Source organism: Loxodonta africana, chromosome 3 (assembly GCF_030014295.1).
Source record: "Loxodonta africana isolate mLoxAfr1 chromosome 3, mLoxAfr1.hap2, whole genome shotgun sequence".
In the NCBI taxonomy this organism is placed as follows: Eukaryota; Metazoa; Chordata; class Mammalia; order Proboscidea; family Elephantidae; genus Loxodonta; species Loxodonta africana.
Genome location: NC_087344.1, coordinates 80,276,299 through 80,301,721, shown reverse-complemented (window position 1 = coordinate 80,301,721; position 25,423 = coordinate 80,276,299). Strand labels below are relative to the sequence as shown.

The window sequence follows — 25,423 nt, the reverse complement described above, 5'->3', positions numbered from 1 at the left end:
ACCATGTTTTTCAGAGGAGAAAACTGAAGCTCAGAGAAGTCAAGTGACTTGACCAAGGCCACAGAGATAGTAAGTGTTATAGCAGGGACTTGAACATGCATCTGTATGACTCCAGAATCTGTGCTCTTCATCACAGTGCCTTATGTTATGCCTTCCCTGATTTCTGAGTCGTTGGGAAAATGTTATATGAAGGAAGACCAGTCTGGCTTCCTAAGGTCCAATGGGAGAGAAAGCTGAGGCCAGCCATGAGCAATCCAAAGGGTAGGCAAGCCAGGAGGCCACACAGCATGGGGTAGTGACATGGGACTAACTTTCAGGACAAAGATGCCCAGGAGAGGTGCATCTCCCAGAACACTATGAGACCAGAAGAAAGGCAGAGGAAGTCTCTTGTGCCTGGCTGAAGTTGGGAGAGCCCTCTGCCTCCTCCTTGAGGGCATGCAAGCTGGGTAGTAAGGTGACTATCAAGTCAAGGGAGGCTGCCAAGAACTATAAAGAAAAGTGGTTGTTCAAGCTGAAGCTGGCACAGACTGTGTCTGGACAGAGCAAAGAATATTGGGCTGGTGGCTACTTAGAGATAGAGAGACGTGTTGGTGATGGAGGCTGGAGAGCAGGAAGAGATAAAGGGGAAACTGGATTTCTGATTATGGAGAGGAGTGTGTGGGAGGTGAGTTTATATATGCAAAATGGATCTTCCAGAATTTCTTCCATCCAGAAGAGGTAACCCCAGCAGATGGCCTGGGTCTGAGGTAGTGCAGGTGAAAAAAAAAAAAAAAGAAGTAGGGATACAAAAAAAAAAACCCGTTGCCGTTGAGTCGATTCCGACTCATAGTGACCCTATAGGACAGAGTACAACTGCCCCCATAGAGTTTCTAAGGAGCGCCTGGTGGATTCGAACTGCCAACCTTTTGGTCAGCAGCTGTAGCCCTTAACCACTACGCCACCAGGATAGGGGTTCTGTTTCTAGAAAGTCCAGTTTCTCCCTCTTTGGTTTAACTTTTCCCCTTGCTTGAACAGCAGTAAAAGATAGACATTGGCGGAACTTCTCAAAGTGTTTATTTTTTCTGAAGACAAGACAAGGAGTGGGGAGTAGCTGGACAGGGCATGTTAGTAGGGTGCTGGTTTGAGTAGAGGAGCCGAAGGAGGGGTTTGAATGTGGGAAGCAGCAGAATGAGGAGCACATGTGTGGAGTAGCTAAACTAGAAAGAAGGATGTGAAAAGTAGCTGTAAGAGTAGCTGCAGGAGGCAGTGGGAGTAACTGCAAAGGATGGGGACCCAGTTTGCCCCCACCCCTGGATTCTCTCTGTTCTTCCTTAAGTTAAAAAAAAAAAAAAAAATTCCTTGAGGCAGCTCAGGTTAGAGTCTACAGGGGTCAGAAGTCACAAGTTGGTGAGCAGAGGTTGCTCCGGCCAGCAGAGCCAGGTTCTGGTTGGGTGGCAGCTCAGGCCTCCTCAGCTGTGGCATCGATGCCCGCATAAGTGAAGTTCTCAAACAGCGACATGTTCACATAGGCCTGGAGATGAGAGCAAGCTTTAGTGGGGGCATCTGGCCTAGAGGTCCTTGACTTCTATGTGGTCAGACATTTGAACAGACACTTGTTTTGTTTCTGGAGACTGAAGGTGGCCCCATGTCCAAGGGTGGCCCCTTACCAGCCCAGAGCAGGGAGGGCATCAGGCTGCAGCTGGGGGGCTCAAGTGAGAGGACCTTGACATAATAGTTAGATCAGGGTTTTTTCATCATTCACTCACTTATATGGTTATTTGATCATTCTTTCATTCTTAATTCATATAACTATGTAATCATTAATTCATATGAAGAACTCTTTCCTCATTTACTCATTTTAATATAGTTCTTCATTTATATTCAATAATTTATTTATTCACATGGCTATTAGATTCAGTTATTTAATTATTTATTTTATGATCATTATATCGTCCATCTACTAATTCCATTCATTCATTCTTTACTATGGCTACTCTATCATCCACTCTTCCATCCATCCACTTGGTTAAAAAAAACCAAACCCACTGCTGTTGAGTCGATTCTGACTCATAGCAACCCTATAGGGCAGAGTAGAACTTCCCCATAGAGTTTCCAAGGAACACCTGGTAGATTTGAACTGCTGGCCTTTTGGTTAGCAGCCATAGCACTTAATCACTACACCACCAGGGTTTCCTCCATTTGGTTAGCTGACCTTTAATGCATTCGAGTTTCTCTCTGTGCCAGGTGAGGGGAGGGGCCCCAGGTGAGAATGGGCTGATGGCCCGAGCAGAGAGGGACAGGAAAGCAGACTGGGAACTGGGGAGGTATTTGCTGCAGGGGCTAAGCAGGGGCCTTGGAAGAGTTTAGAATGGTGTAGTATTTAATTCAGCTAGAATTGGGATTGCTGTTGGGGCCCAGCCTAGCTGTGGCAGTAGCCCTCACTGAGGAAGTTTCCATCGGCCGTGTCGTAGGGACACGGGGCATGGTGGCTGCTGCTGTTTGGTCTCTATGACAGCGTACTCCTGTGAGCCCCACCTATCACCCCAGTCTCCTCACCTTCCTGGCTTCCAGCATGCGGCCCAGTTGCAGTGCAATCTGAGCGAAGGGGGGTCGCTCATACGGACGGTCCCGCCAGCACTGACGCATCAGCTCGTACCTGCGGACGGGGGCGTTCCTGAGATTAGGAAAGGGCTAACTGGGGTGAGGGGGTCACAGGGGTCAATGTTGAAGTCACTCATCATAGAGACAGGGTCACAGGGCTAAAGCCTGAGGTGACTCACACTTCATCATCACAGTTACGAGGCTGCTCCATGCGGTAGCCCTGGGGCAGCTTCTCATAGAGCTCAGCACAGGTCATGCCACAGTAGGGTGTGCCCCCTGCAGGAGGGGACAAAACTCTCAGCCCAGGCCACAGGTGGGGTGAGGTGGGGGCACTCTGGGGAATGGAGGTCAGGGACTCACCAAGGCTCACAATCTCCCAGAGGAGGACACCAAAGGACCAACTGAAATGAGGAGGATGCACCTAGTTACCTTCTAGACCTGGGGCCAGCAGTTTAGTCCCTACCTATCCCAGCTGTGCAGCCCCTCCTAGGGCCTGCATGTGTCCACACTGCAAGCCTCTGCCCTTGGCTAGGTGTTGTCTTTACTCCACTGAAGCTCCTGCATAGCCCCTCCCAGGCTCAATATCATTATAGCTAACATTTTTTATTGAGCACTTACTATCGGCTAGGCACTGAGCATTTACATACGTTAACTCATTTAATTCTCACACCAACCCTATGACATAGGTACTATTATTATCCCCATTTCATAGAAGGAGACACTGAGGCACTGAGAAGTTAACTAGTTTATTCAAGGTCACACAGCTGGTAACTGGCAGAACAGGGATTCAAACCCAGGCAGTCTGGCCCCAAAGCCCTTGGTCTTAACTGCCTCTCACAATATAACAATCTTCATGTAGGTGCAGGTCAGACCTGGGTAGGGAGTTTTAGTAGGGGGAAGGAATCTAGGAAGTCTTGGGGCAGAAGCAGGAAATAGGGTTGTGGTATCCAGAGGGGTGGTTACTGTGGTGGACAGTAAGTAAGCAGAGCAGGTCAGGCCAAAGGGGTTGGGGCAAAGAACAGAGCAGCTCTGGAGTCAGGGCTGAAGGGTTAGCAGCTTAGGTTCAGTCCAAGATGACCATCTGGAGGTGGAGGGCACAGAGAGGGAGTCTTGGTGGTCATGCTTTGGTTAGATCCTCAGGAGGAGATGACCCTGCCCTTCAGAGAGGAAGGTGAGAGCATTCCTCAAGTAGTCTCTCCATCCATCTCAGGAATCACCCACTAGCATTCCCAAACCTCTCCTAGGCATCACCCCAGTCTCTTACACAAATACAGCCCTAAACTACCTCTACCCCAATCCTACCCCGAAACATCCTCATTACCTTCCAAGACAAAACTTACTTCCAGCTAGCCCCACCTTCCCACTAAGATGCCAGGTATCCCCCAAATTTACTCAGGAGACACTCAGGTCTTACCTCTGTCACACCCGGAACACACCCTATGGATGGGCAAGTCATGCCTTAGATGACCTGAGACATATCTGGAATGTGCCTAAGTTATGCTTGTGTATATCCTTGGTGGGCCAAGCCCCTCCCCACCTCTTCCCACCCCCCTACTCACACATCACTCTTGGTGGTATAAACGCTGTAGTTCAGAGACTCAATGGCCATCCAGCGCACAGGGAGACGCCCCTGGGTGAGAGTAGGTTTGAGGAGTTGAGTGGAGAGAAGGGGCCTGTTTGGGGGATCATGCGGGTGCGGGAGAGAACCAGGCATAGACCTTGAAGGGAGGGTTGAACAAGTCTTACCATTGTCTTCTTCACATAGACCTCTTCCCCCCGAGACAGGCCAAAGTCTGCAATCTTGGAGGCCAGGTTCTCTCCAACCAGCACATTTCGGGCAGCCAGGTCCCTGTGGATGAACTGCAGGCAAGATCAGAAGTCAGGGAAGACTAGAGGATGTGGGAGCCCAGGACTCCTGGGCCGGTAGGGGATCTGGCCTCACAGTCAATTTTCACGGATACGTTTGATGCCTTTAGCAGTCCCTGACTCTTCTTCCCACCCACCCAGGCCTCAATCCTGGATCAGTGGACTTCTGCCTGAGAAAAATCAGTAGCAGGTGTCATCCCTTCCTTTCCATGATCTAGGCCATGGCCAAATTCAGGCTGTATCCCTCTTCCTAGGTCAAATGGCGGGCCTCTCTTGAGTAACCATATTGCACCTTCCTCTCTTTCTATGTTCCCTATCTTTCCCACCCTTTCCATCCTCAGAGACTTCTTTCCATCAACTCCTCCTTCTGCATGGGCCCCTTACCCTCTGCCTTCAAGGATACTCAAACATTACTATCTTATAATGCCTTCCCTTAGTCTCATCCTCCTGCTATTGCCTCTTCTCTCCTTTCAGTCAAGCAGGCTGTCCTTGGACTGGGCTCAGACCTTCATCCTCTGCTCTTTTTACTCTCCTGGGTGGATCTCACTAGTAGAGTCACCATCTGTGGGGCAACAACTCCCAGATTTGTGTCTCAGCTCAGACATCTCTCCTGAATTCTAAGCTAGCATCTACAACTGCTCACTTAACACTTCCACCAGGATATTCCTCAGATACTTCAAACTCAGTCCATCCTGCAGGCCTGCTCCTCATCCTGTGTTATCTCCTTATTGCACCTGTACTCACCCAGTTCAGGAACCCAGAGTCACGTCCTTCTCTCTGTTCCTTAATCCTCTATCCAATTCGAGACTGCTGATTGTATCTCCTGATGTCCAGCCAGCAACCTTCCCCTTGTCCCTCTACCACCCACTTCCCCATCCCCAAACACATTCACTCACACACACCTGCTTCTCACTCAAATACTGCATGCCATTGGCAGCATCACTGGCAAAACGCAGCAGCTGCCGGGAACTGAGAGTGGACGCCGTTCTGTGCTCTCGGGCAAAAGCTGGGTCAGTCTCCAGGACCCGGCTCTTCCGTAGAAAATCTAGCAGATTTCCATAGGGGGCATATTCAATGGCGATATACAAGTAACCTGGAGGGTGAGGAGGTACCTTGTGGTGATTTATATACAGGTAACCTAGGCTGAGAATAGGTACCTAAGGGTAACTGACATGGAATCTGAAGCATGAAGTGGAATCAATAAAGATGTACAGGTAACCTAAAGCTCCCAGGAAGCTACTGATGTGGCAAAGGTGATGGCTGATAATGGGAGTTTGGAGAAGGAGTGGGTAATGAATTGGGGGCTCACCTCGGTTCTCACAGGCCCCCAAGAGATTGATGATGTTGGGGTGATGCCCCAATTTGCACAGAACTTCCAGTTCTCCCGCAAAGTCACGATGGTCATTTTCAGAGGCATATTCTGTGTAAAGAATCCAATATCACTTTTTCCAGAAATAACTCTGGGGGTAGGGCACGGGCTGGAGAGCTGGGGTCACAGGCCAATTGCTGGAGGGAGGTAGGTGGGCCCTTTGATCTATGGAACAAAGGAGAGGGTTGGGGCTGAGGTCAGGGGTCACTTGCAGGGGACCTTTTAGCATCTTGATGGCTGCGTTCATTTTGAGTCCGTCCTTCTTGATCATGGCCCGGATGACCTGGCCAAAGTTCCCTTCCCCGATGAGGTCTTCAAAGGTAATGTCCTCCCATTCCAGCACTGGGTAACTCAGGGGCTCAGGCTGCGGTTTTGGCCGGCGAGTCAGCGTCAGGGTCCCTGAGCTGAACTGCAGGATGGTCTCCTCGCCCTTCACAAGATGTGACAGGCAGGCAGACAGTCCAGACAAGAGACATGGGGGCAGAAAGAGGTACAGACAAGCATTCAGAGAGAGATTCCAGGGGTTAGATATGGACAGAGACTCAAACAGAAGGCACCCTCGTGGTCAGCCAGGGACAGACATACAGAAAGAAGACACACACTGAGACAGAATCATAGAAGATGGGGCCACAGGTAGATGGTTGTGTGGAGAGATGTCCAAGGAGAGAAATACAGAGCAAGCAGCCTGGGGATCAGGTGTGTGGGGCTCTGGAAGGCAAAACAAGGGCTTGTTGCTAGAAGCCAGGACATGGTCAACAGAAGTTATTGCTGACAAACTGAAAGGAATTGAAATGGACTGTGATGGGAAACAGTGAGTTTCTCATTATTGTGCTTATCCCACGACTAGGCTTTTTGTCACTAGAGAGGCTGTGGGGAGAATTCCAGTCTTGGGCAGTACATTTATTGAGCTCCTGCTACTTGTTAAGCCTGAGCTGCTGGGAGCCAGTGGAGGGGGTTTCTTCTCTGTCTACTCACTTAGCATCTATCCATATCTCTAAGACCACTCTGGGACCTGAATATAGAAAGACAAGATGGTGGTCCATAACAAAGAGTAACTAACGTCCACTTCTCTCAGCTGAGCAAGAGGTGCACCACCTGGGCAGGGTTGGTGGTAAGAAAAGGAAACAGCAGCACAGGATTAAGGGAGTAACCAATAAGAGAACTGCAAGAAGGGTCAGGATAGACCTTGTGGTAGGGCTCCCTACGTGAACTGAAGTACAGCTTGATGTGCGAATGCTGAGGACATGAGTCATAAGGATTCACATGAAACATGGACAGCTAAGGCACACAGCAGAATGCACATGCATGTTCTTGTGTTGACATCATATGTAGATGCACCCACGCATAGGTCCACATATGAGTATGGAGGTATACAAGCATTAGGATACACATGCATCAGGGACATGTGCATATACATATGGGGTATCCACAGGAGGAGGTACACATGCACACTCATACATGGCACACACATTCACATGTACACACACATCCATATGCAGGCACATGTAGCAGAAGTATATTTTGTAATGGTAAGAGCTGTTTTCCTACCTCCTTCCCTCAACAGTCATACCCCTTCCCCTTCCCCCACCACAGCAGTGATGGCTCTCTGCGTGCCAGGACCTCAGGGGGAGGGCAAACACAGCCTGGAACAAAGAAGCCAATTCAATCTCTGGATGGATTTTTTTTTAAAGGCATAGCAGAGATAATAGGCTTGGACACTAGGCTTTGTATCACAAGAGTCAGCCCTTGAAAGAGAAGAGGTTTTTTGTTTTTGTTTTTAAATGCCAAAGCTTAGTTCCAAATATCAAGAGCCCAGGCCTGAAGGACCAAGAGCAGAGTTCAGGCCATAAACAACAGCAGTGGGGAAGATCTCAGAGGAGACTGGACCGGTGGGTGGGAATGAGAGATGGGAGGATGTGACAAGATGAGATGATGCCAGGTCCCTGAGGAGAAGCCAGAGCCCCACCCCCACCCACCTCCAAGTGCTGGCCTGATGGCTTGCAGGGGCATGGACACAGAGGGACCAATAACTCAGAACGATTTACAGGGAGACTTGTGCTCCTTTACTCAAGGGGCGACAGCTGAGGCCATAGGCTCCAGAGTGGTAGAAACAGCTGTATGAGGAGTGTGTGGGCCATAGAGTATGTTGTCCTCCAAGGACACAGGGAAGCACCCAGAGTTCCTGGGTCTCCCAAAAGAAGCCCTTGGGTTTGCAAGGGTGGAGGATGGGATGAAGAGCTCACAGCATGTGGGGCCTGTTAACAAAAGGCCACAGCAGGGCTGAAGATGTCAGTCACAGATTTGTGGGGATGGAGGTTGGTTCTGAAGGCCAGGACAGCCTGCAAGCACAGAAGCCAGCATGAACCCTAGGTGCCCTCCATGATATCAGCATGCAACCTCGGCTTTGACAATCCCCAGAGAGAAGAAGGAGGCGGGGGAGAATCCTGAATTGGCTGAGTTTAAACCTAGAATTGACCATGGTAAAGTACAAACAGACATAACTGAGTTATTTTGCACTGGGAATATTAAATATTTCATCACTCATATAGATGGGCTCATAAGATGAGTTCGCTTCTAGAGAAATAAAATCTATTTTGCCCCCTTGAGTGTTGTTGAGCATAGTCTTACACCTGCCACACAAACATGTGCATGCACACACACACCTACACACACACAGGGTATCCAAGTACTCGTGCATAGTAGGTAGAAACATGTATACAAACAAGCTCTGCAGAGCAGAATTCAGACACTAAGTGACAACAGTGGGAACGATCTCAGAGTAGATAGGACCAGTGGTTGGGAAAGGGAGGATGTGACAAGATGAGACAATGCCAAGTCCTGAGGAGGAGGGAGCACCTTCACCCTGGGGCAGGTGCAGTAACTGACCGATCCTGATTGGTAGGTGAAGGTGCGTCTTGGATGCCGGCAGCTTCTGCGGATGCATACCAGGGCTAAGAGTGCAGCCAGGATGGTGAGGCAGGTAGCAGACACAGAGCCCACTATGGCCAGTATTAGCTGTTGATTTAGGCTTTCTTCAGCTGCCCGGCTCTCTTGGACTGGGCCTTCACTCTGTAGCCCTGGACACAATAGTAGCGGGGCAGATCACAGGGATGCCTGAGTCAGGAAACCTAGAGGCCACCAGGGGTTCACAGAGGGAGATGTCAGAGGTCCCTGTTCCAGGATATGGGGAGATCACTTGGGCCACATGGCAGGATAGGCCAGTGATGCCAAGCCTATAATCAGTGGGTCAGTGAGTGGTGTGATTTTTTCAGCACTAACACAGCGGGCCATAAGAAGTGAAGTGTCAGAGTTGCCATTACTGGGGCCTGGGTCATTTGAAAGGAGGGTCCTGGGGATGCTCCAGTTCCAAGGCAGGGGATCCCATGGAGGGAGAGTACACTGAGGCCAACCCCAGGCCCAGGATCTCTGTGGGCCCCACCCTCTCACCATTGCCCAGAGTGGACTCCTCTACCATGTTGCTCCAGTCACCAGGACCCTGGACACTGGCCCGCACACGGAAGAGGTAGCATGTGCTGGCATTGAGGCCACGGACAATGGTGCTCGTTTCCTCGGGCCTGTCCACGTCCATCCACAGTGGGTCTCCTGAGCCCCCAGCAACTTGCACCTCCACAATGTACTTGGATATAGGCCCAGATGGACCCTCTGGACGCTGCCATACCAGCTGGATCTCAGAGTCTGAGAGGGCCTGGGCATGGAGGTGTTGGGGGGCTGGGGGACCTAGAAGATGGGGGTGAGAAGGTAGGGCTCAGACAGGATAAGTCTATGTAGCTATGGGGTCAGACAGATCCACTCTAGCTGTGTCCCCTGCTTTTTCTCTGTGTGACCCAGAATGGGAGTCCCCCCGCACCACCACTACCAAACTCCTTCCCTCCTGGGCTGAATTCCTGCATCCCTATGGCCACCTTTCCCCTCAGTTTCTGCTTCCTTTGTTCTTATATCCCAAGTCTTCTTGGTGTCTTAGATCCATAGGCTCTCCCCATGTTGCCCCTATGCCCTGTGTGCCCTTTGTCCCATGTACTCCTGGTGACCTATGTCCTTCTGGTATTTATATCCTTCCAGTGTCCTGTGTCCCATGTCCTCTCACGTTTTTCTGTGTGTCCTATGTTCTCCCCACGTCCATCCAGTCTTCTATAGCCTTCCCACGTGCTCTTGAGACTCATGTGTTCCATGTCCCATGTCCTCCCCTTATCCCGAGCCCGCCACCCCCCTTCCCCAGGCATACCACTGGGTGGCAAAAGCACTCGTGCAGGTGGTGAGGCAGGGCCAAGGAGGGTGCAGTGGTAAAGCCGCACATCCAGCTGGTAGTGGGTACCAGGCGTGAGTCCGGCCAGGAGGGCAGTGCGGGCCTGGGGGGACGAGACATTCTCCCGCCGCTCCTGTCCCCGTGCCCCATCCCACAGGCGCAGCAGGAAACCATCGCCCACCAGTGGCCCAGGCACCAAGGGTAAGGACCAACTCACTCGCAGCCGGTCTGGGCCCTCCACATGCCAGCCTTCCAGCCATGGCTGTATAGAGGGCTCTGGGGCCAGAGGTTAGGGGTTAGAACTGCTCATTCAGTCCTTGGGCCTGGACAGGACAGTGATCCTACGTGGACAAGGTGGGACAACCTCTAGTGGGAAAGGCAGGGGCCCCTGGAGTGGACAAGACATGGTAACCTCTCAGTGGATAGGACAGTGACCCCTGGGGGGACAGGAAGGGATGACTCTTGGCCTCTCACCAGGACAGTCTGTGGTCATGAGGGTGGGAGGCCCCCGGGCCCCCTCACCCCCTTCCCCTGGCCGGCTCAGTTGCACACAGACACTGTATCCTGTCTTCGGCTTCAGGTTCATTAACGTCACATTCTCACTGGGATCCACTGGGGGTGGAGTGCGCAGTTCGCATCATTCAGTCCCAGCCTCTTCCAGAAACCTCCATTCTTCCTTCAGCCCCTTCTTTTTCTCTCAAACTTGACTATCCTTCCCCCCCGCCCCACCCATTTCCATTCTCACCTCATCTTATTACCCAACACTCCCACCCTGCCTTAGCCCCCCCTCAGTTCCCAGCTTTCTCCCCACTCACCCACAATGGTGGACCAGGCCATGGTGCTATGCTGGGGCCGGTAGTGTAGGCGGACAGAGGAGATGGGCCCATCCCCAGAGAATGAGACCAGAGGGGAGACCACAAGCTGGCGGCTCTGCTTGGCCAGGAGCCGAGGCGCAGTCAGGGGCACCGGGGGCACTGCCGGGAGATGTGGAATAAGGCACAGCCCACGTACCCTACTCAGTCCCCCGAAAAATGAGAGGACTTTGCTCTTTGGGAATCAAAGGACCCAGCCCTCTGGGTCTCTGTTTGTATCTGGGCTCTCTGGGCTGGGAGAGGCCAAGATCAACAGTTGACCAGAGTGGACAGAGCTCAGGGAGGACAGAGCTCTGCCTCCTGGGCAGCTTGGGGCATAGAGATTCAGCACTGAGGACATGAAGGTATCCCAAAAGATGTTAAGTGAGGGAGTGACATGGCCAGACAGGGGTTTTGGGGACAGCACTCTATCCACGCAGTGTGGGGGCTGGACAGAGGGGGCTGGAACCCAAGATAGGGAGAGTAGCTGAGTGTCATCCTGCTCTCTGCCCCTCCCCCAACATTCACCACTCTCTTAATAAAAAAAGCCAGTGATGAAGCACTTGCTCTATCTCTGATGCCTCATATGCATGATCTCTAATTCTCATAACCACCTTTCAGACAAACTCATAGTTCCTGTTAAGACAATGGGGCTCAGAGAAGTTGAATAACTTGCCTAAGGACACACAGCTAGAGGGAGATTAGCCAGAGTATGAACTAGGTCTGCCTGGCCAGGCCACCTAAACAGCTTTTGTGTTCTTGCCCTTCTTCCCCGCTCTACCGTCACTGCCCCTATTCTAGCCTCAGTTTTTTTTTTCCCTCGGGTTATTGCATTAATGCTTTAACTGGTTCCCTTGCCTCTTCCAAACTTCTACCAGACTGACTTTCTAAGAATAGATGGATATATGGGAGGGAGGGAGAGAGGGAGCATGAGCCAAGGACGATATAGGGTTGTGAGTTGAGGGGCTGCCGTCAGGCAGAAACAAGCATGTCATGAGGAGGTGCTGATTTGGAGGGCAACGATGGTCCAATTTGGATCCTATGAAGCCCCTGGTGCCTATGGCTTGTACAGGGGGTTAGCTGTCCAGGAGGTGGCTGATATAAAGCAGGACCCGGCATCACTAGGTAACTTCAGAACTAAATCTCCACAGAAGATGTCCCCACTTCATAGAGGTTCCCCCATACATGGGCCTGAAGCTCAGGAGAGGGTCCAGGCTGCAGATCAGATCTGGGAGTTGACAGAGAATGGGTGAAATCTTGGGACTGGATGGTATTTTAAACAATAATAATTGTCAATATTTACTGAGTACTTACCTGTACTCAATAATCATCCACTCATCTAATTTAATCTTCCTCTCAACCATATCAAGAGAATGCTAGTATTATCCCCATTTTACAGTGGGAGAAATAAGCTAACTTAAGTCATTTGCTTAAAGTGATGGAGCTAGGAATTTGTAGAGTGAGGATCTGGACCTAGGTTGTCTGAGTCCAAAGCCTGGGGAGAATGAGAAGAGAATGGCTGAAGATGGAGCCCTGGGGCAAGATATTTTCTGGTGGTGGTAAGGAAGATGGTGATGGGAGCAAGTGGGAAAGCTGAGTCTGACAGCGAGAAAGAAGAAGGTAAGAGAGGGCCTGGGCTTATGTGGAGGAGTGGAGGTCAGGAGCTGAGGGAAAGCAGAGCCAAGGGATGATTGGGGTGTGAAAGGCCAAGGCTTATTGGGCTAGAGAAGTGATGGGATACCTTGACCACAGGGGAGGGAGCAGATGACTGCTCTGCTCTGAGCAATCCTGACACTGGGCAGTCCTTTCCTTAGTCATCTAGCAGATTCCCACATATTCTTTAGGCTCCTGCCTAAGCTCCACCTCTTCTGGGAAGTCTTCTCTGACCTCTCCAGGCCAAGTAGCTCACCTTGTGAACTCCACGGCCCCATGTGCCCCCAGTCCTAGCAATACATGCCCATGTGGTGTGACTGGGGGGAAGCAACATCCCAGATGCAGAGCTAACGCACACTGAGGGGGAAGGGTGTGGAGAGCGGAGGCACAGCGATGCAGGAGTGAGAGCGAGGCTGGAGGGTACCCCCAGTGTCTGGGGCATAGATGTCCTTTCCAGATGGGAATGAGTTGTGCTGTAGCCTGACACTGCCCAGCCTGGACTTCTGGTGATCACAAGCCCTCTTTTTTGCCTGGTGCTGGGCTGTGACCTCAGATGCCCTTGCCTTGCCTGCTGATCTCCAGTCTGAGCAGCATCAGATAGTGCCCACTCTGCCCACTGTCTGTCCCGCTTAGCTCCAGGACATCACTGACCTTTGACGTTGACCCTGAAGCGCTGACTGTCTTGGCCACCAGATGTGGATACACGGCACTCCCAGAGTCCACTGTCCCCAAGAGTCAAGCGAGGCACCTCAAACTCGGCTGTGGTCCTATCTGGCTCCACAATGGCCTTGGTGGACTAAGGGAGACGTGGGGAAGGGGATAACCACAGAGAACATGCCCTCGTGTGACAGATACATATATGTCTCTCTGAACTGTCCATTGGACAGAGGCCTGGTAGCAGCTCCTCAACAACCAACCTGACCCCACTTGAGCCAGGGTCAGGCCAGTGGGTAGAATGCTCTGAGGGGCTCGGGGTCTGAGGGATTTGGTGTGAAGCTGGTGGGATGGGGGCCCGAGGGTTAGGGATCATTGGGGCTGACCCGGAGCACTGTGCCATCTGGTTTGCGGAGCTCCATGCTGCCCCGCACTGGGAAGGGGTTCCCTGCAGCTGCGCAGTTGATCCGGGGCATTGCCTCTAAGTTGAACTCCAGTTCTGAGGCCACATCAAGGATCTGGGGGATCCGGTCTGGGAAGAGAAAGGACACTCATCCTGGAGATCCCTCAGGGGCAGACATATGACCACCAAAGTGCCACTTGTCCTGGTTTCACATTTTAATGGAGGCACCATCATCTATACAGTCACTTAAGCCTGAAAGTTAGCAAAGTCCCACATGACTTCTCCAGTGCCCTCATGCCCCACTTCTGATCAGCTGCAGAGTCTACCTCCTCAATCTCCCCACTTTCCATTATACTCTAATACCTGCAGTCAGGCCCCTCACCATCTGCGCAGCAAAAACACTAGTTCAGACCTCATTTGCTTCTGGTACCCCGCTACAGACTCCTAAAGGGTCCCGCTTCCACTCCAGCCAGCAACTAAGGCATCTTTTGCTAAAACCTAAATCTGACCACCTTACACCCCTTTGACAATTCCCTCTTGATCCCATAATATTAAGTGCAAAGCTTTGGTTTGGCTCTCGAAGCCTCCAAACTTGACCTCTTCTGACCAGTCCCACAGCCTCTCCTTACTCCACTGTCCTGGTACCCAAGCTTCAGTTCCTCCCGTCTGGGCCTTTGCCCATGTTCTTTTCCCAGCCATTTGTGCTTGTCCCTCACCCTCTAACTCAGACTCACCTCCTCCTAGAAGCCCACGCTGACCCTCTGAGACTGGTCTGGGGCCTCCTCTGGGCTTCCAAACACCCTGGGCTGCTGCCCATCACTGTACTAATGGCTGAGTGTTGAGAACTCCTACCAGACTATGAGCTTCCTGAGGGCAGGCCTCTGACCATTAAAGGAGGATAAGTCTCTTCTAAGCCAGAGAGAGGTGTTTGGTGAAGGCTGACATATTTTGGGGGGTCTCAAAGACCATGTGCTCATACCTGACTTCTCACAGTGTACTCCATGCCACCCAGAGGGGCAGACACAGCCACTGAACCGGTCACAAGTGCCACCATTCTGACACTGGCACTGGAGGCGGCAATTGGCCCCAAAATGACCAGGGGCACAGGCTGGGAACAGAAGAGGTGTGATTAGAGGGGCTCAGGTCAGGGGGCAATGAAGGCACAGGCTGGAAACATACGGGGTATGGTTAATGAGAGGCTGGGTGTAGAGGGGGCACTGGTGAGGTAAGTGGGAGGATGGTAGAAGGCTTGGCATATAAGTGAGGAACAGGGTGAAGGATCTGGTTCAAGCTTGCAACTGGCTGTCCTGGTCAAGGATCATGGTGGGTTAGGTTAGTCCATACCATCCTGGCACTGGCTTCCTCTCCAGCCAGATCCACAAGAACAGCCATAGGGGTCTGGGAGGCAGAAGGTTAGGCCCTGGCAGCCAGATGTGCCTGGGCACTGCTCCTGGCAGCTCTGCCCAAAACGTCCCTCTCTGCAGGCTGGAAAGAGGGTATGTGGGTGTATGGGCCTCTGCTGGGCTCCGGGGCCCAGGACCTACCTGGCATCTTCACCCTCCAAGCTCCATCCCCACAGTTCTAGGGTCTTCCCCTAGTTAGGCATCCTTTCCTTGCCCTGCCCAGATCGTAGCTCCTCCTCCTCACAGGCGCCAGAAATGCTCCTTACCTTGCTCACAGCGGGTGCCAGTGAATCCAGGGGGGCACACACACTCGCCGTCCTGGTCATGGCAGACACCTCCATGCAGGCACCCTGGGCACTCCTTGGCACAGCCCGGCCCCCAGTGCCCAGCCCCACAACCTGGAGGAAAGCATCTTCAGCAGCTGACCCTCACCCACCTCATCACTGCAGCTGAGGCCTGGGGTAGCCCTGGGGACCCAGGGGACCTACAGGATGTACCTATAGGGCCCCAGCCTCCCAGACCACCCACAGTCTCTGCCCTCCGCCCCTGACCCCGCACGATGAGCCGAAAGAAGGCGCTGTCCAGGGGGCTGGTTTCCAGGTAGGTGGCACTGTAGATGCCGCTTGATGTTGGCTGCACGTTTGAGAGCTGCAGCAGGAACCACCCATCCTGGGCCTCATGCCAGTCCAGGGTATAGAAGTAGGATCCTGGGGGGCATGAACAGGTCAGGAGCCTCAGCATTACATGAGAACTGGCGTCACCTCCCCTTGCCCGAATCACATCAAGTGCTCCCATACCTAGTGTCCAGACCTTGGGGAAGACACCACCAAGTGCCTAGTACCCAAGCCATAAAGCTGGGAAACATCTTCTTTACTCTCCACCCAACCATTCTGAAATAAGTCCTGTCCGTTCTACCTCTTCTTCATCTCCTAAACCAGCCCACTTCTCTCCATGCACCCTGCCACCACCCTGACTCAGGCCTCCAACAGCCTCCTAAGCAATCTCCCTGTCTCTAGTTTTCCCCTTTGCCATCATCCTCTACTCAATAGCCAGTGTGATTTTTCTACAGCAGATTGGTCTGCAACTCCTGCTTAAACTCCTCAAAAGTTCTCCACCGCCCTCAGGACAAAGTGCACATTCCTTAGCATCAGTTTCACCAATGTGGCCATTGCTTAGCCCTCCCGCTTCATATCTCTCCACACCCTGCCTGGCTGCCAACATTCCAGTAATCCTGAATTGGTTGTTTCTCTCCTAGGAACACCATGTCTTCGCTATTGTTAATTTCTCCTCCTGGAATGTCCTCCCCTCCTTCTTTGCCTGGCTAATTCCCAGTCCTCCTTCTGGGATCAGTTCAGGAGTCATCTACTCTGGGAAGTCTTCCCTGAGCCTCATCCTCCAGGACCTGCAGAACCCAGTATTAGAAGAACATCCAATTCTTGCCCCACCCTCTTCTTGCCTCTTTGCTCAGGAGTGAACAGAGACTCTAGGGAGCTCAGGTCTACCTGACTCCACATCCCTGGTGCATTCAGGGTGCTTAGAGCTCAGGAGGCCCAAGGAAAGGGTCCTCCTGCCTCAGGAGATTAAGGATGCAAGAGTCAACCAAGGGACTGTGGATCTGATGACTGAGGCAGGAATCTTTGGGGCCATGGTGTGGCCAGAGGGCCTGATAGGGTCAGGGTGTAGGGGAAGCCTAGAGCTGAGGTCTCACAGGTCTTCAGAGGCCCTGGCATGCATCAGTCTCAGCCACCAGATATCTGGGCTGGGCAGAGCTCTGAGAGAGCTAGAATTTCCCCTGCCTGTGTTGGGTACTTTGTTAGCAGTTTCTTCTTCATGGGGACCTCTGTTCCCTGCCAGGTGGACTATGTGACCAAAACCAATAAACCAAACCCTTTGCCATCAAGTAGACTCTGACTTGTGGCAACCTTATGTGTTACAGAGTAGAACTGCTCCATAGGATTTTCTTGGCTGTAATTTTTACGCAAAGGAGCTCTGGTGGCATGACAGTTAAGTACTGGGCTGCTAACTGAAAGGTTGGTGGTTTAAACCTACCCACCATGTTTGCAGGAGAAAGACATGGCAATCTACTTCTGTAAAGATTACAGCCAGAAAAACCCTACGGAGCAGTTCTACTCTATCACATGGGGTCACATCGACTCGATGGCACCCAACAGCAATCTTTATGGAAGCGGACTGCCAGGTCTTTCTTCTGTGGTGCTGCAGGGTGGATTTGAACCAACAACCTTTAGGTTAGTCGAGTGCAAACCAGCTGTGCCACCCAAGGGCATTGGGCTATGGGACAGCTTCTGTTAACTTCCACGGGAGAGTCAAAGATGAGGGTTTAACATGGTGCTTATTTGGGAGACAAAAGGGAAGGAGGTAGTTGAAGACTAGGCTCCTGGTCCTGTGGGTACAGTAGGAGGACAGCTCAGAGGGAGAGATGAGATGGATACAGGTACGTCCTATGGGAGCTGGCCCAAGATAGACGAGGGGCCCTAGAGGTTGGACAGGCAGATGACAGATGTATTGGGGTGAAAAATATGTAAGGGGCCAAAGCTGGGGATCCTGAGGGTGATGGAGGTTTCAGGCTGTCAGACCAGATAGGTTTACCTGCCCAACCAGTTCATATGCCCCCTCACCGTTGCTCTTCCAGATCACATCTGTCTGCTTCTCCTTGTGCACACGTGCGGAGAGCACAGCCGTGTCACCTTTGTTCACTGTGTGTGTGACCTTGTCTGGGAGTAGTTGGGCTGTGGGACGAAGGATGGGGCCAGAGGTCAGTGGCAGTCCCCAGTCACTCCTTCCTCCTTACCCTCACGGGACAGACTCACCTCTGGGATTGTTGTGCACGTAGACAACGCGTGTGCGTCGCGCCCGGGCACCGCCCACGCAGGAGAAGACACCTACGAGATCCGAGGGCTGTGAGAAGCCACGCAGCGTGACCTGGTGTGAGCCGTTGCGAGCAGTCTGCAGGGGCTTCCGGGGCGGGAAGGTGCGAACGATGCGGTCCTCTTTCTCCAGCAGCAGGGGCGGGTCCCAGCCGTTTGAACCCCTTCCCGCTCCTGCCTCCCCGGACACGCAGGTCAGGAAGAAACGCTGGGGGTCTGCGAGACGCAGGTCAGCCAGCAGCGTGAGGTCCACCGCCGCACCTGGGGCCAGGACACGAGTGACTCCATCATAGTCTCAGCCAACCCACGCGCTGGCCCCGGGAGGCCCCAACTCCAATCCTCTGATCTTATTGCTCCGTGGTCCTCTCTGACAGGGTCCCTAACCTTCACAGCTCTTCCTTCCTCTCCCCCTTCCCTCAGATCCCCACAGGCAATTCACTTCATCTTCACCCCCTTCATCTTTATTCCCTCGGCTTCTGAACCTTTCCCCTTCCTCGTGCACTGGACTCTTTCCCTCAAGCCTCTTTATCCTTGAACAAAAACAAAAACAAAAACTCTTCTCTGACCTCATCTTGTCCCTCCTCTGGCTAGATGGCTTCATTTTCCGCCAAGCTTTTGGAAAGAATGATCTATACTCCCTGTCTCCGTTTCCTCACTTTCATTCCATATCAGGCCCCTTTTCTGACTTATCTTTAAAAAACCACTCTGCAAATGTTGCCAGTGAGCCTCTCCTCACTGCTACCCCTCCCCCCATGAGGTTACAGGCTAGGACAGCCATTGCAGAGCAGAAGTGTCTTGTAGGGATCCCTCCCTGTAACTACAAGGATCAAAAAATGCTTGGTGTGAGTACAGGAGAGGTCAACACAACTGGACTAAACCAAAAGCAAAGAAGTTTCCTGAATAAACTGAACTCTTCAAAGTCCAGCATAATAGGGGCGGGGGTCTGGGGACGGTGGTTTCAGGGGACATCTAGGTCAATTGGCATAATAAAATCTATTAAGAAAACATTCTGCATCCCACTTTGAAGAGTGGCGTCTGGGGTCTTAAATGTCACCAGGCAGCCATCTAAGATGCATCAGTTTGTCTCAACCCACCTGGAGCAAAGGAGAATGAAGAACACCAAAGACACAAAGTAATTATGAGCCCAAGAGACAGAAAGGGCCACGTAAATCAGAGACTACATCAGCCTGAGACCAGAAGAACTAGGTGGTACCTGGCTACAACCAATGACTGACCCGACAGGGAACACAACAGAGAATCCCTGATGGAGCAGGAGAGCAGTGGGATGCAGACCTCAAACTGTTGTGAAAAGATCAGACTTAATGATTTGAGACTAGAAGGACTCTGGAGGTTATGGTCCCCAGACCTTCTATTAGCCCAAGGCAGGAACCATTCCCAAAGCCAACTCTTCAGACAGGGACTGGACTGGACTATAAGATAGAAAATGATACTGGTAAGGAGTGAGTTTCTTGGTTCAAGTAGACACATGAGACTATGTGGGCAGCTCCTGTCTGGAGCGGAGATGAGAGCGCAGAAGGGGACAGGAGCTGGCTGAATGGACATGGGGAATACAGGGTGGAGAGGGGGAGTATGCTGTCTCATTAGGGGGAGAGCAGCTAGGAGTACATAGCAAGGTGTATATAAATTTTTGTATGAGAGACTAACTTGATTTGTGAACTTTCACTTAAAGCACACACACACACACACAGATAATAATAATGAAGTTTTCAAAATCACAAAAAAAAGCTTGGTGTGATTGGATTTAAGGTGGAAGAGACTGGTTCTGCAGCCCAGTGGTTTTGAAGCAGACACAAAGCTAGCTCTGGGCCAGGCCTGTGCTGAGCAATGCCAGGGAAATAGCCAGGAGGTGGTCTTGGTCTTTGCCTTCCAAAGAGCTCACTGCTTAGGTGCGGAGACAGACGTGGACATGCTGCCAGATGCAGGGTGCTGTGTGCGTGTGTAGGGGCACAGACACGGGGCACCTAACCCAGCCTGGGAAGTAAGGGGATTGACAGATGCTTCCTGAGAGATAAAGCTTTAGGGTGTTGAAGCTTGAGTAGGACACAGTGGGGTGAGGAGAATGGGGTGAAGGGGAGGAGGTGGGAGTCCAGGGTAGGGAAAGGGCATTCCAGGCAGAGGGAATAGCCTGGGTAAAGATACGGAATCAAACGTATTATGGGTTGTGAAGGGGAAAGTCCAAGTTTGGTGTGGCTGGAGCATAAAATGTAAGGCAGAGGGTGGGAAGAGACCAAGGGGAGATGGAGCCCAGGCCAGGCCAGACTGCAGAAAGCCCTGTGAGCCTGCCTCAGCTTTGTGACACCGTACACTCTTGAGCCCCTGCTCTTCTCCATCCCTTCCCTTTAACTCTTGAGTAACTAATTAATTTAAATGCTGCATAGTTTATCAATTAATATCCTTTAAAAGCCTACTGTGAGTAAACGAAGCTGGCATTTACTGACTGCCTACCATGTGCCAAATCTGTCTTGGAAGAAGTGCAGCCAGAATGCTCCTTAGAAGCAAGGATGGCGAGACTGCGTCTTACATACTTTGGACGTGTTGTCAGGAGGGATCAGCCCCTGGAGAGGGACATCATGATTGGTAAAGTACAGGGTCAGCTGAAAAGAGGGAGACCCTCAATGAGGTGGATTGACATGGTGGCTACAAAAATGAGCTCAAGCATAGCAGCGATTGTGGGGATGGGGCAGGACCGGGCAGTATTTTGTTCTCTTGTGCATAGGGTCGCTATGAGTCGGAACTGACTCGATGGCACCTAACAACAACAACCACATGCCAAGCATCTATTTTCATTTTGATCTCACAACTTCTTAGGACTTCAAACTGGTTTGTTCCTGTTTGAAATCCTGCTGAGAATTTTTATTTCTGCCACAGATATACTGAATCGGAATCTGCATTTTAATAAGATCCCTAGGTGATTCTTATATGTAATAAAATTTGTGAACCACTGCTTTAGGGTTGCTAAGAGTTGGAATCGACTCGATGGCAACGGGTTTGCATTGTTTTTTTTTTTTGCCTCGCTAGTGGTTCCGAATTGGTCCTTAACCAACAGCATTAACATTGCCTGGGAATTTGTTAGAAATGTAAATTCTCAGTAGGGGTTCGAACCTGTACGAACTAGTTTGAAGCCCTGCAAACTCCCTGTGAAGGTGATAGTCTTTCCTCATTTAGAGAAAATAATTAGTAATTTGTTCTGTAGGCTTCCTTGGGCAAGCTCATCCACTCCCTTGGCTTTTACGATCTCCTTTAAGTCATTAACACGAGATGACCTCTCAGCTCAGGGCTGCATTTACATCAACTCTCCTCAGAACCTGTTCTTCTCCTGTGCTTCCTGCACCCCATCCCCCAGCCACCTGAGACGCAAAATTCAGAGTCATCCCATACCTCTCTCCCACTGTCATAATAACTGATGTTTATTGGATGCCAATTATGTTCGCTCATTTTATCATCCCAATTATTCTGGGAGGTGGGTGTTATAATCTCTGTTTTATAGCCAGGGAACTGAGGATCAGAGAAATTAAGCAACTTGCCCAAGGTCATACAATTAGTAAAGGGCAGAGCCAGATTGTCTGACTCTGAAGTCCACACTCTGAGCATTATGCTAGGTTGCCCCCAGTCACAAAATTCTGCATATTCTATTTCCTACAAATCTCTTGACTTCATCCCCATCTTCCAAGTCCACCTTTGCTCAGCCCTCATCCTTACTCACTGAGACCACTCCAACAGCCACACCCTCCTTTCTCCAGCTCATCCTCTGAACTAGGAGCCAAAATGATCCATGGAATACTCAGATCTGATCTTATGACTCTCTTGCCTACAACCTCCCGTGGCTCCTCATTGCCTTCAGGATGATGTACACACTCTTGAGCTCCTTGCTGCTTACTCTTGGCCCCTCCTGCTGCTTTCCCTGCAGGAACCTTCTCTTCCACGCACTTTCATGCCTATGAGACTTGCCTTTATTGTTCCATCTGCCTGGAATGAAGACTAGCCCTCTTGATGAGGTCCTTCTGACTCCCTTTCCGTCTACCCCAGGCAAAGTAAGCTGATCTCTCAGTGCTCCTCTAGAGCTCCTCCTGTCCACCTCCCTTGAACCCTCATTCCAGCTAGTGGGGTCTATGTCCCCAGCTAGACTATGAACCACTCAAAGGCAGCCTCTGTATTTTATTCCTCTTTGGTCAGCAGGCTAATGGAAGCAGCTGCCACTTATTCAGAAACCCTTACCAAGTTCCAGGCGCAGTGCTACACGCTCAGCTTGTTGTTAGGTGCCGTTGAGTTGGTTCCTGCCCATAGTGACCCTGTGTACCACATAACAAAACACTACCCAGTCCTGTGCCATGCTCACAATTGTTGTTATGCTTGAGTCCATTGTTGCAGCCACTGTGTCAACCCATCTAGTTGAGGGTCATCCTCTTTTCCGCTGACCCTGTACTTTACCAAGCATGACATCCTTCTCCAGGGACTGATCCCTCCCAACAACATGCTCTTCTTACTTTGTTTCATTTAAGCCCAGTAACAGCCTTAAGTGGTTGACATCATTTAACCTCATTGTACCGATCTGGAGGCAGCCTGCCTTTTGTCTAAAGGCCCAGCTCCTGGTACATTGTTGGTGCTCGATAAATGTTTGTTGAATGAGTAACTGGATGACTCTAACATACTAACTCTATGGGCACCCACTGAAAACTTCACAGGGCCCACAGGCCCCCTGCTCCCCACCGATCCTGAGATCCAACAATCAATGGCCTCTCCCCTTCCCCCACCCAAGCTACAGTGATTTTTAGCTCCATCCTGGGTTTTCCTAACTCTGATCTCACTTTCTAGTTGATCAGGTTGTGGATGAAAGTGATGGTAGTGATGATGGGGATTCCTGGGGAGAATCAGGGCCTTGGAGGCTGGACACGGGAGGGTCAGGAGCGACTTACCAACACGAGAAGCCAGGAAGAGGATGGGGAGCAGCAGAAGTGGCCCCCACTGGACCATACTCCGGAGGCTGACCCAGGCCAGCCAGGACAGGCTAGGCCAACAGACAGTCACTATGGCTCTGGCTGCTCAGGCTGTGCTGACCAGTGTGTGTTGGTGCTGGGGAGGAAGAGGAAATGAGAGGGCTTAAGTGGGAGGGGTGGCAGGGGACAGGGGTGGGGAGGACTTATCCTGCTTCTGAGCCTCTGGGCCTCCCCCACCCCCTACCAATTCCGGCCCCCATAAAGCTGGGAGTAGGTGTGGCCTGGAAGGCCCTGGAATGGGGGCACTTGGAATATGTGTGTGTGGGGAGGGGGGGTTGTGATAAGGGCAGACCTGGGGACTATTGGACCAATTTTCCCTGGCTCCCTCTCCTCCGCACAATCCTCAGTCTCGCCGCTACACAGAAGGCAGGAAAAGGAGGAAGCCAGTGGCTTCCGCCTATTGAGGAGGGCCGTGGGGGGAGTACATTGTTCTGGGGTCTCTCCCTACCCCAGCACATACACACAATACAACCACGCGACTCCTCATGTATGTGTGTATGTGTGCCAGGACACAGGTGTCCTAGAGGGTAGCTCATATGTGTAATACAAGAATCTTTGTGGACCTGGGAATGTACAAACTCAAGGGAACACAGGGTCTTCGAGCCCATCTTGTATAATTCACTCATTTTACAGATGGAAAAACTGAGGCCTACGGTGCTTGAGGCTGGGCTGGAACTTGAACTTCTGACTCAGTCCTTGTTTTCTCTGTGCCCAGGGTCCCTCCTCCAGGGTACACATTAAGCAAACCCAGTGGGAACAGACAGGGAGTGCGTCTCTTGTATTTTCACTCTACTGCTGAAGCTGCGTTCAAGGGCTTCAGTTGTTAGCCTGAAGGCATTCACTTTGCAGCAAACCCATGCCTATTCCTGGGCACTGGGGCAGCAGAAATCCACCCAGAGAGATGTACTTCCTTTTGAGGGCTGACAAAAACCTGGCGGCAGTCCCAGCCCTTCAGCACAGCCTTCAAAGCCCCCTGGATCTTGCCCCCGCTGAGCTCTTCAGAAATCATCTCTCACTGTCCTGGAGCCCACTGTTCTACCTCTCATCACCGTTGGCAAGTCCCAGAACAGAACATGACCTGTAGGTATGGAATGCCTGCCAGGGGGTCTGTTCTTCCAGGGAAAAGAGGGAGGAGTCTAGGAGCCATCAGATGACCAGACCTGGCCAGTAAATCCTGTAGCCCCTCTGGATTGGAATGGAGTGGTTGGTGTGGGGAGACCTGGCGCCAGCTTTGATGACCTGGGCCTGGAAGTCCAAACCCTTCCTCTGGGGCTTGGACATCTTCCTGGAGTCTACTCCTGGGCAAAGGCTGGACTCTTCTCTGGATCTACCAGGCTCAAATTCACTTTCCTGGGAAAACTGGATCTCTGCAGCTTGGCTGAGCTGGTTTAGGCCTGAGGCTGTTCTGAAGGTCCCTGAGAAGTCCCAGTAGAGGCTTTGGTTCCTGGAGGAGCATGAAAAAGGTCAGGGTAGACACTCCCTCCCCTACCCCATGAGGCCCACAATTCCCCCCATTTCTAGGCCTGAGGCTTGGAAGGGCCTTCTTGACAAGGCCAGGAGTTAGGATGAGGGCAGGGGGAGTGACCGATGCTTTAAAGTTCAGCTCATCTTCGTGCCAATATCTTTGAATCTGGGGTGAGAAAGGGGTTGGAGAATGCTGCGGCAGTTTGTCTGGCTGGATTGGAGGCAGGATACACTTTTGCGGAACTTTATTGTCGGTTCTGGGAAAACCTGGTGGGGCCTGATGTCATTTTGCAGATATATGGAGAGAACTTGAGTGGTATCCGTTCTTGAAAATAACACAGATATTGGCACAGGTGTTTGAATAGAGAATTTTGAGACCCTGTGACATTAAGGCAAAGACTGGGCCCATCTGCCCCCACCCCACTATCAACTGGGAAACAAAACTCAGTAATAACGATCTGCAGATAAATAAAAGGCAAATGTTGCAGAGTTTGTATATAAGAATTTGTATTTGTGGTGCAATAGGTTTCTTTTATGTGGTCTTTTTGGCCTTGGGTTTGCAATTCTTCCAAAATAATTGGTTGGGCCACAGCCTGACAAGTGATTGGTCTGTTTGCTATCCACATAAGCAGCTTGCAAGGATTGGTCAGTTTGCTATCTGCATAAGCAGCTTGCAATCTACTCAATATGGTCTGTTTCACATCCTGTTAGGAAAGCCACCGTGGAAATTGACAAGAAGTTTTCCTATATAAGTGGCTAATCTCACAGAGGTTTTGGGAGCTCCTCCTGATCCTCTGCCTGGAGAGGAGCATGTCCTTAGGACCCAGGGTCCCTGCTCTGAGAACCTCCTAGACTCAAATAAAAGAGCTGTAATGTGGGTCAAGGGCTGTAACACTGAAGATCAAGAGAAACAGTGGCAAGGGGCCTAAAGAAGAGAAACAGTAGCAGAGCCAGCAGGAAGAGGCCCAGAAGAGGCCTAGTGGCAGAGAGAGCAGTCAAAGGGGTGACAGTGGGCA

The 25,423-nt window shown here is 51.4% G+C and overlaps 1 protein-coding gene across 1 annotated transcript; it reads right to left on the bottom strand.

The window, feature by feature from the left end:
• Window positions 1-1,343: 1,343 nt before the first annotated feature.
• Window positions 1,344-23,130, bottom strand: TIE1 (tyrosine kinase with immunoglobulin like and EGF like domains 1). Its single transcript, XM_003415345.4, has 23 exons — window positions 22,863-23,130; window positions 17,872-18,189; window positions 17,680-17,790; window positions 15,595-15,750; window positions 15,310-15,441; window positions 14,985-15,125; window positions 14,620-14,748; window positions 13,624-13,769; window positions 13,235-13,379; window positions 10,895-11,053; window positions 10,554-10,691; window positions 10,059-10,355; window positions 9,263-9,553; window positions 8,702-8,892; window positions 6,035-6,245; window positions 5,756-5,866; window positions 5,349-5,539; window positions 4,327-4,440; window positions 4,140-4,210; window positions 2,941-2,981; window positions 2,760-2,856; window positions 2,536-2,635; window positions 1,344-1,510 (listed from the first exon to the last, which is right to left on the bottom strand). Exons 1-23 carry the CDS (start codon window positions 22,918-22,920, stop codon window positions 1,439-1,441), a joined length of 3,420 nt encoding a protein of 1,139 aa, XP_003415393.1. The 5' UTR covers window positions 22,921-23,130; the 3' UTR covers window positions 1,344-1,438.
• Window positions 23,131-25,423: the final 2,293 nt, after the last annotated feature.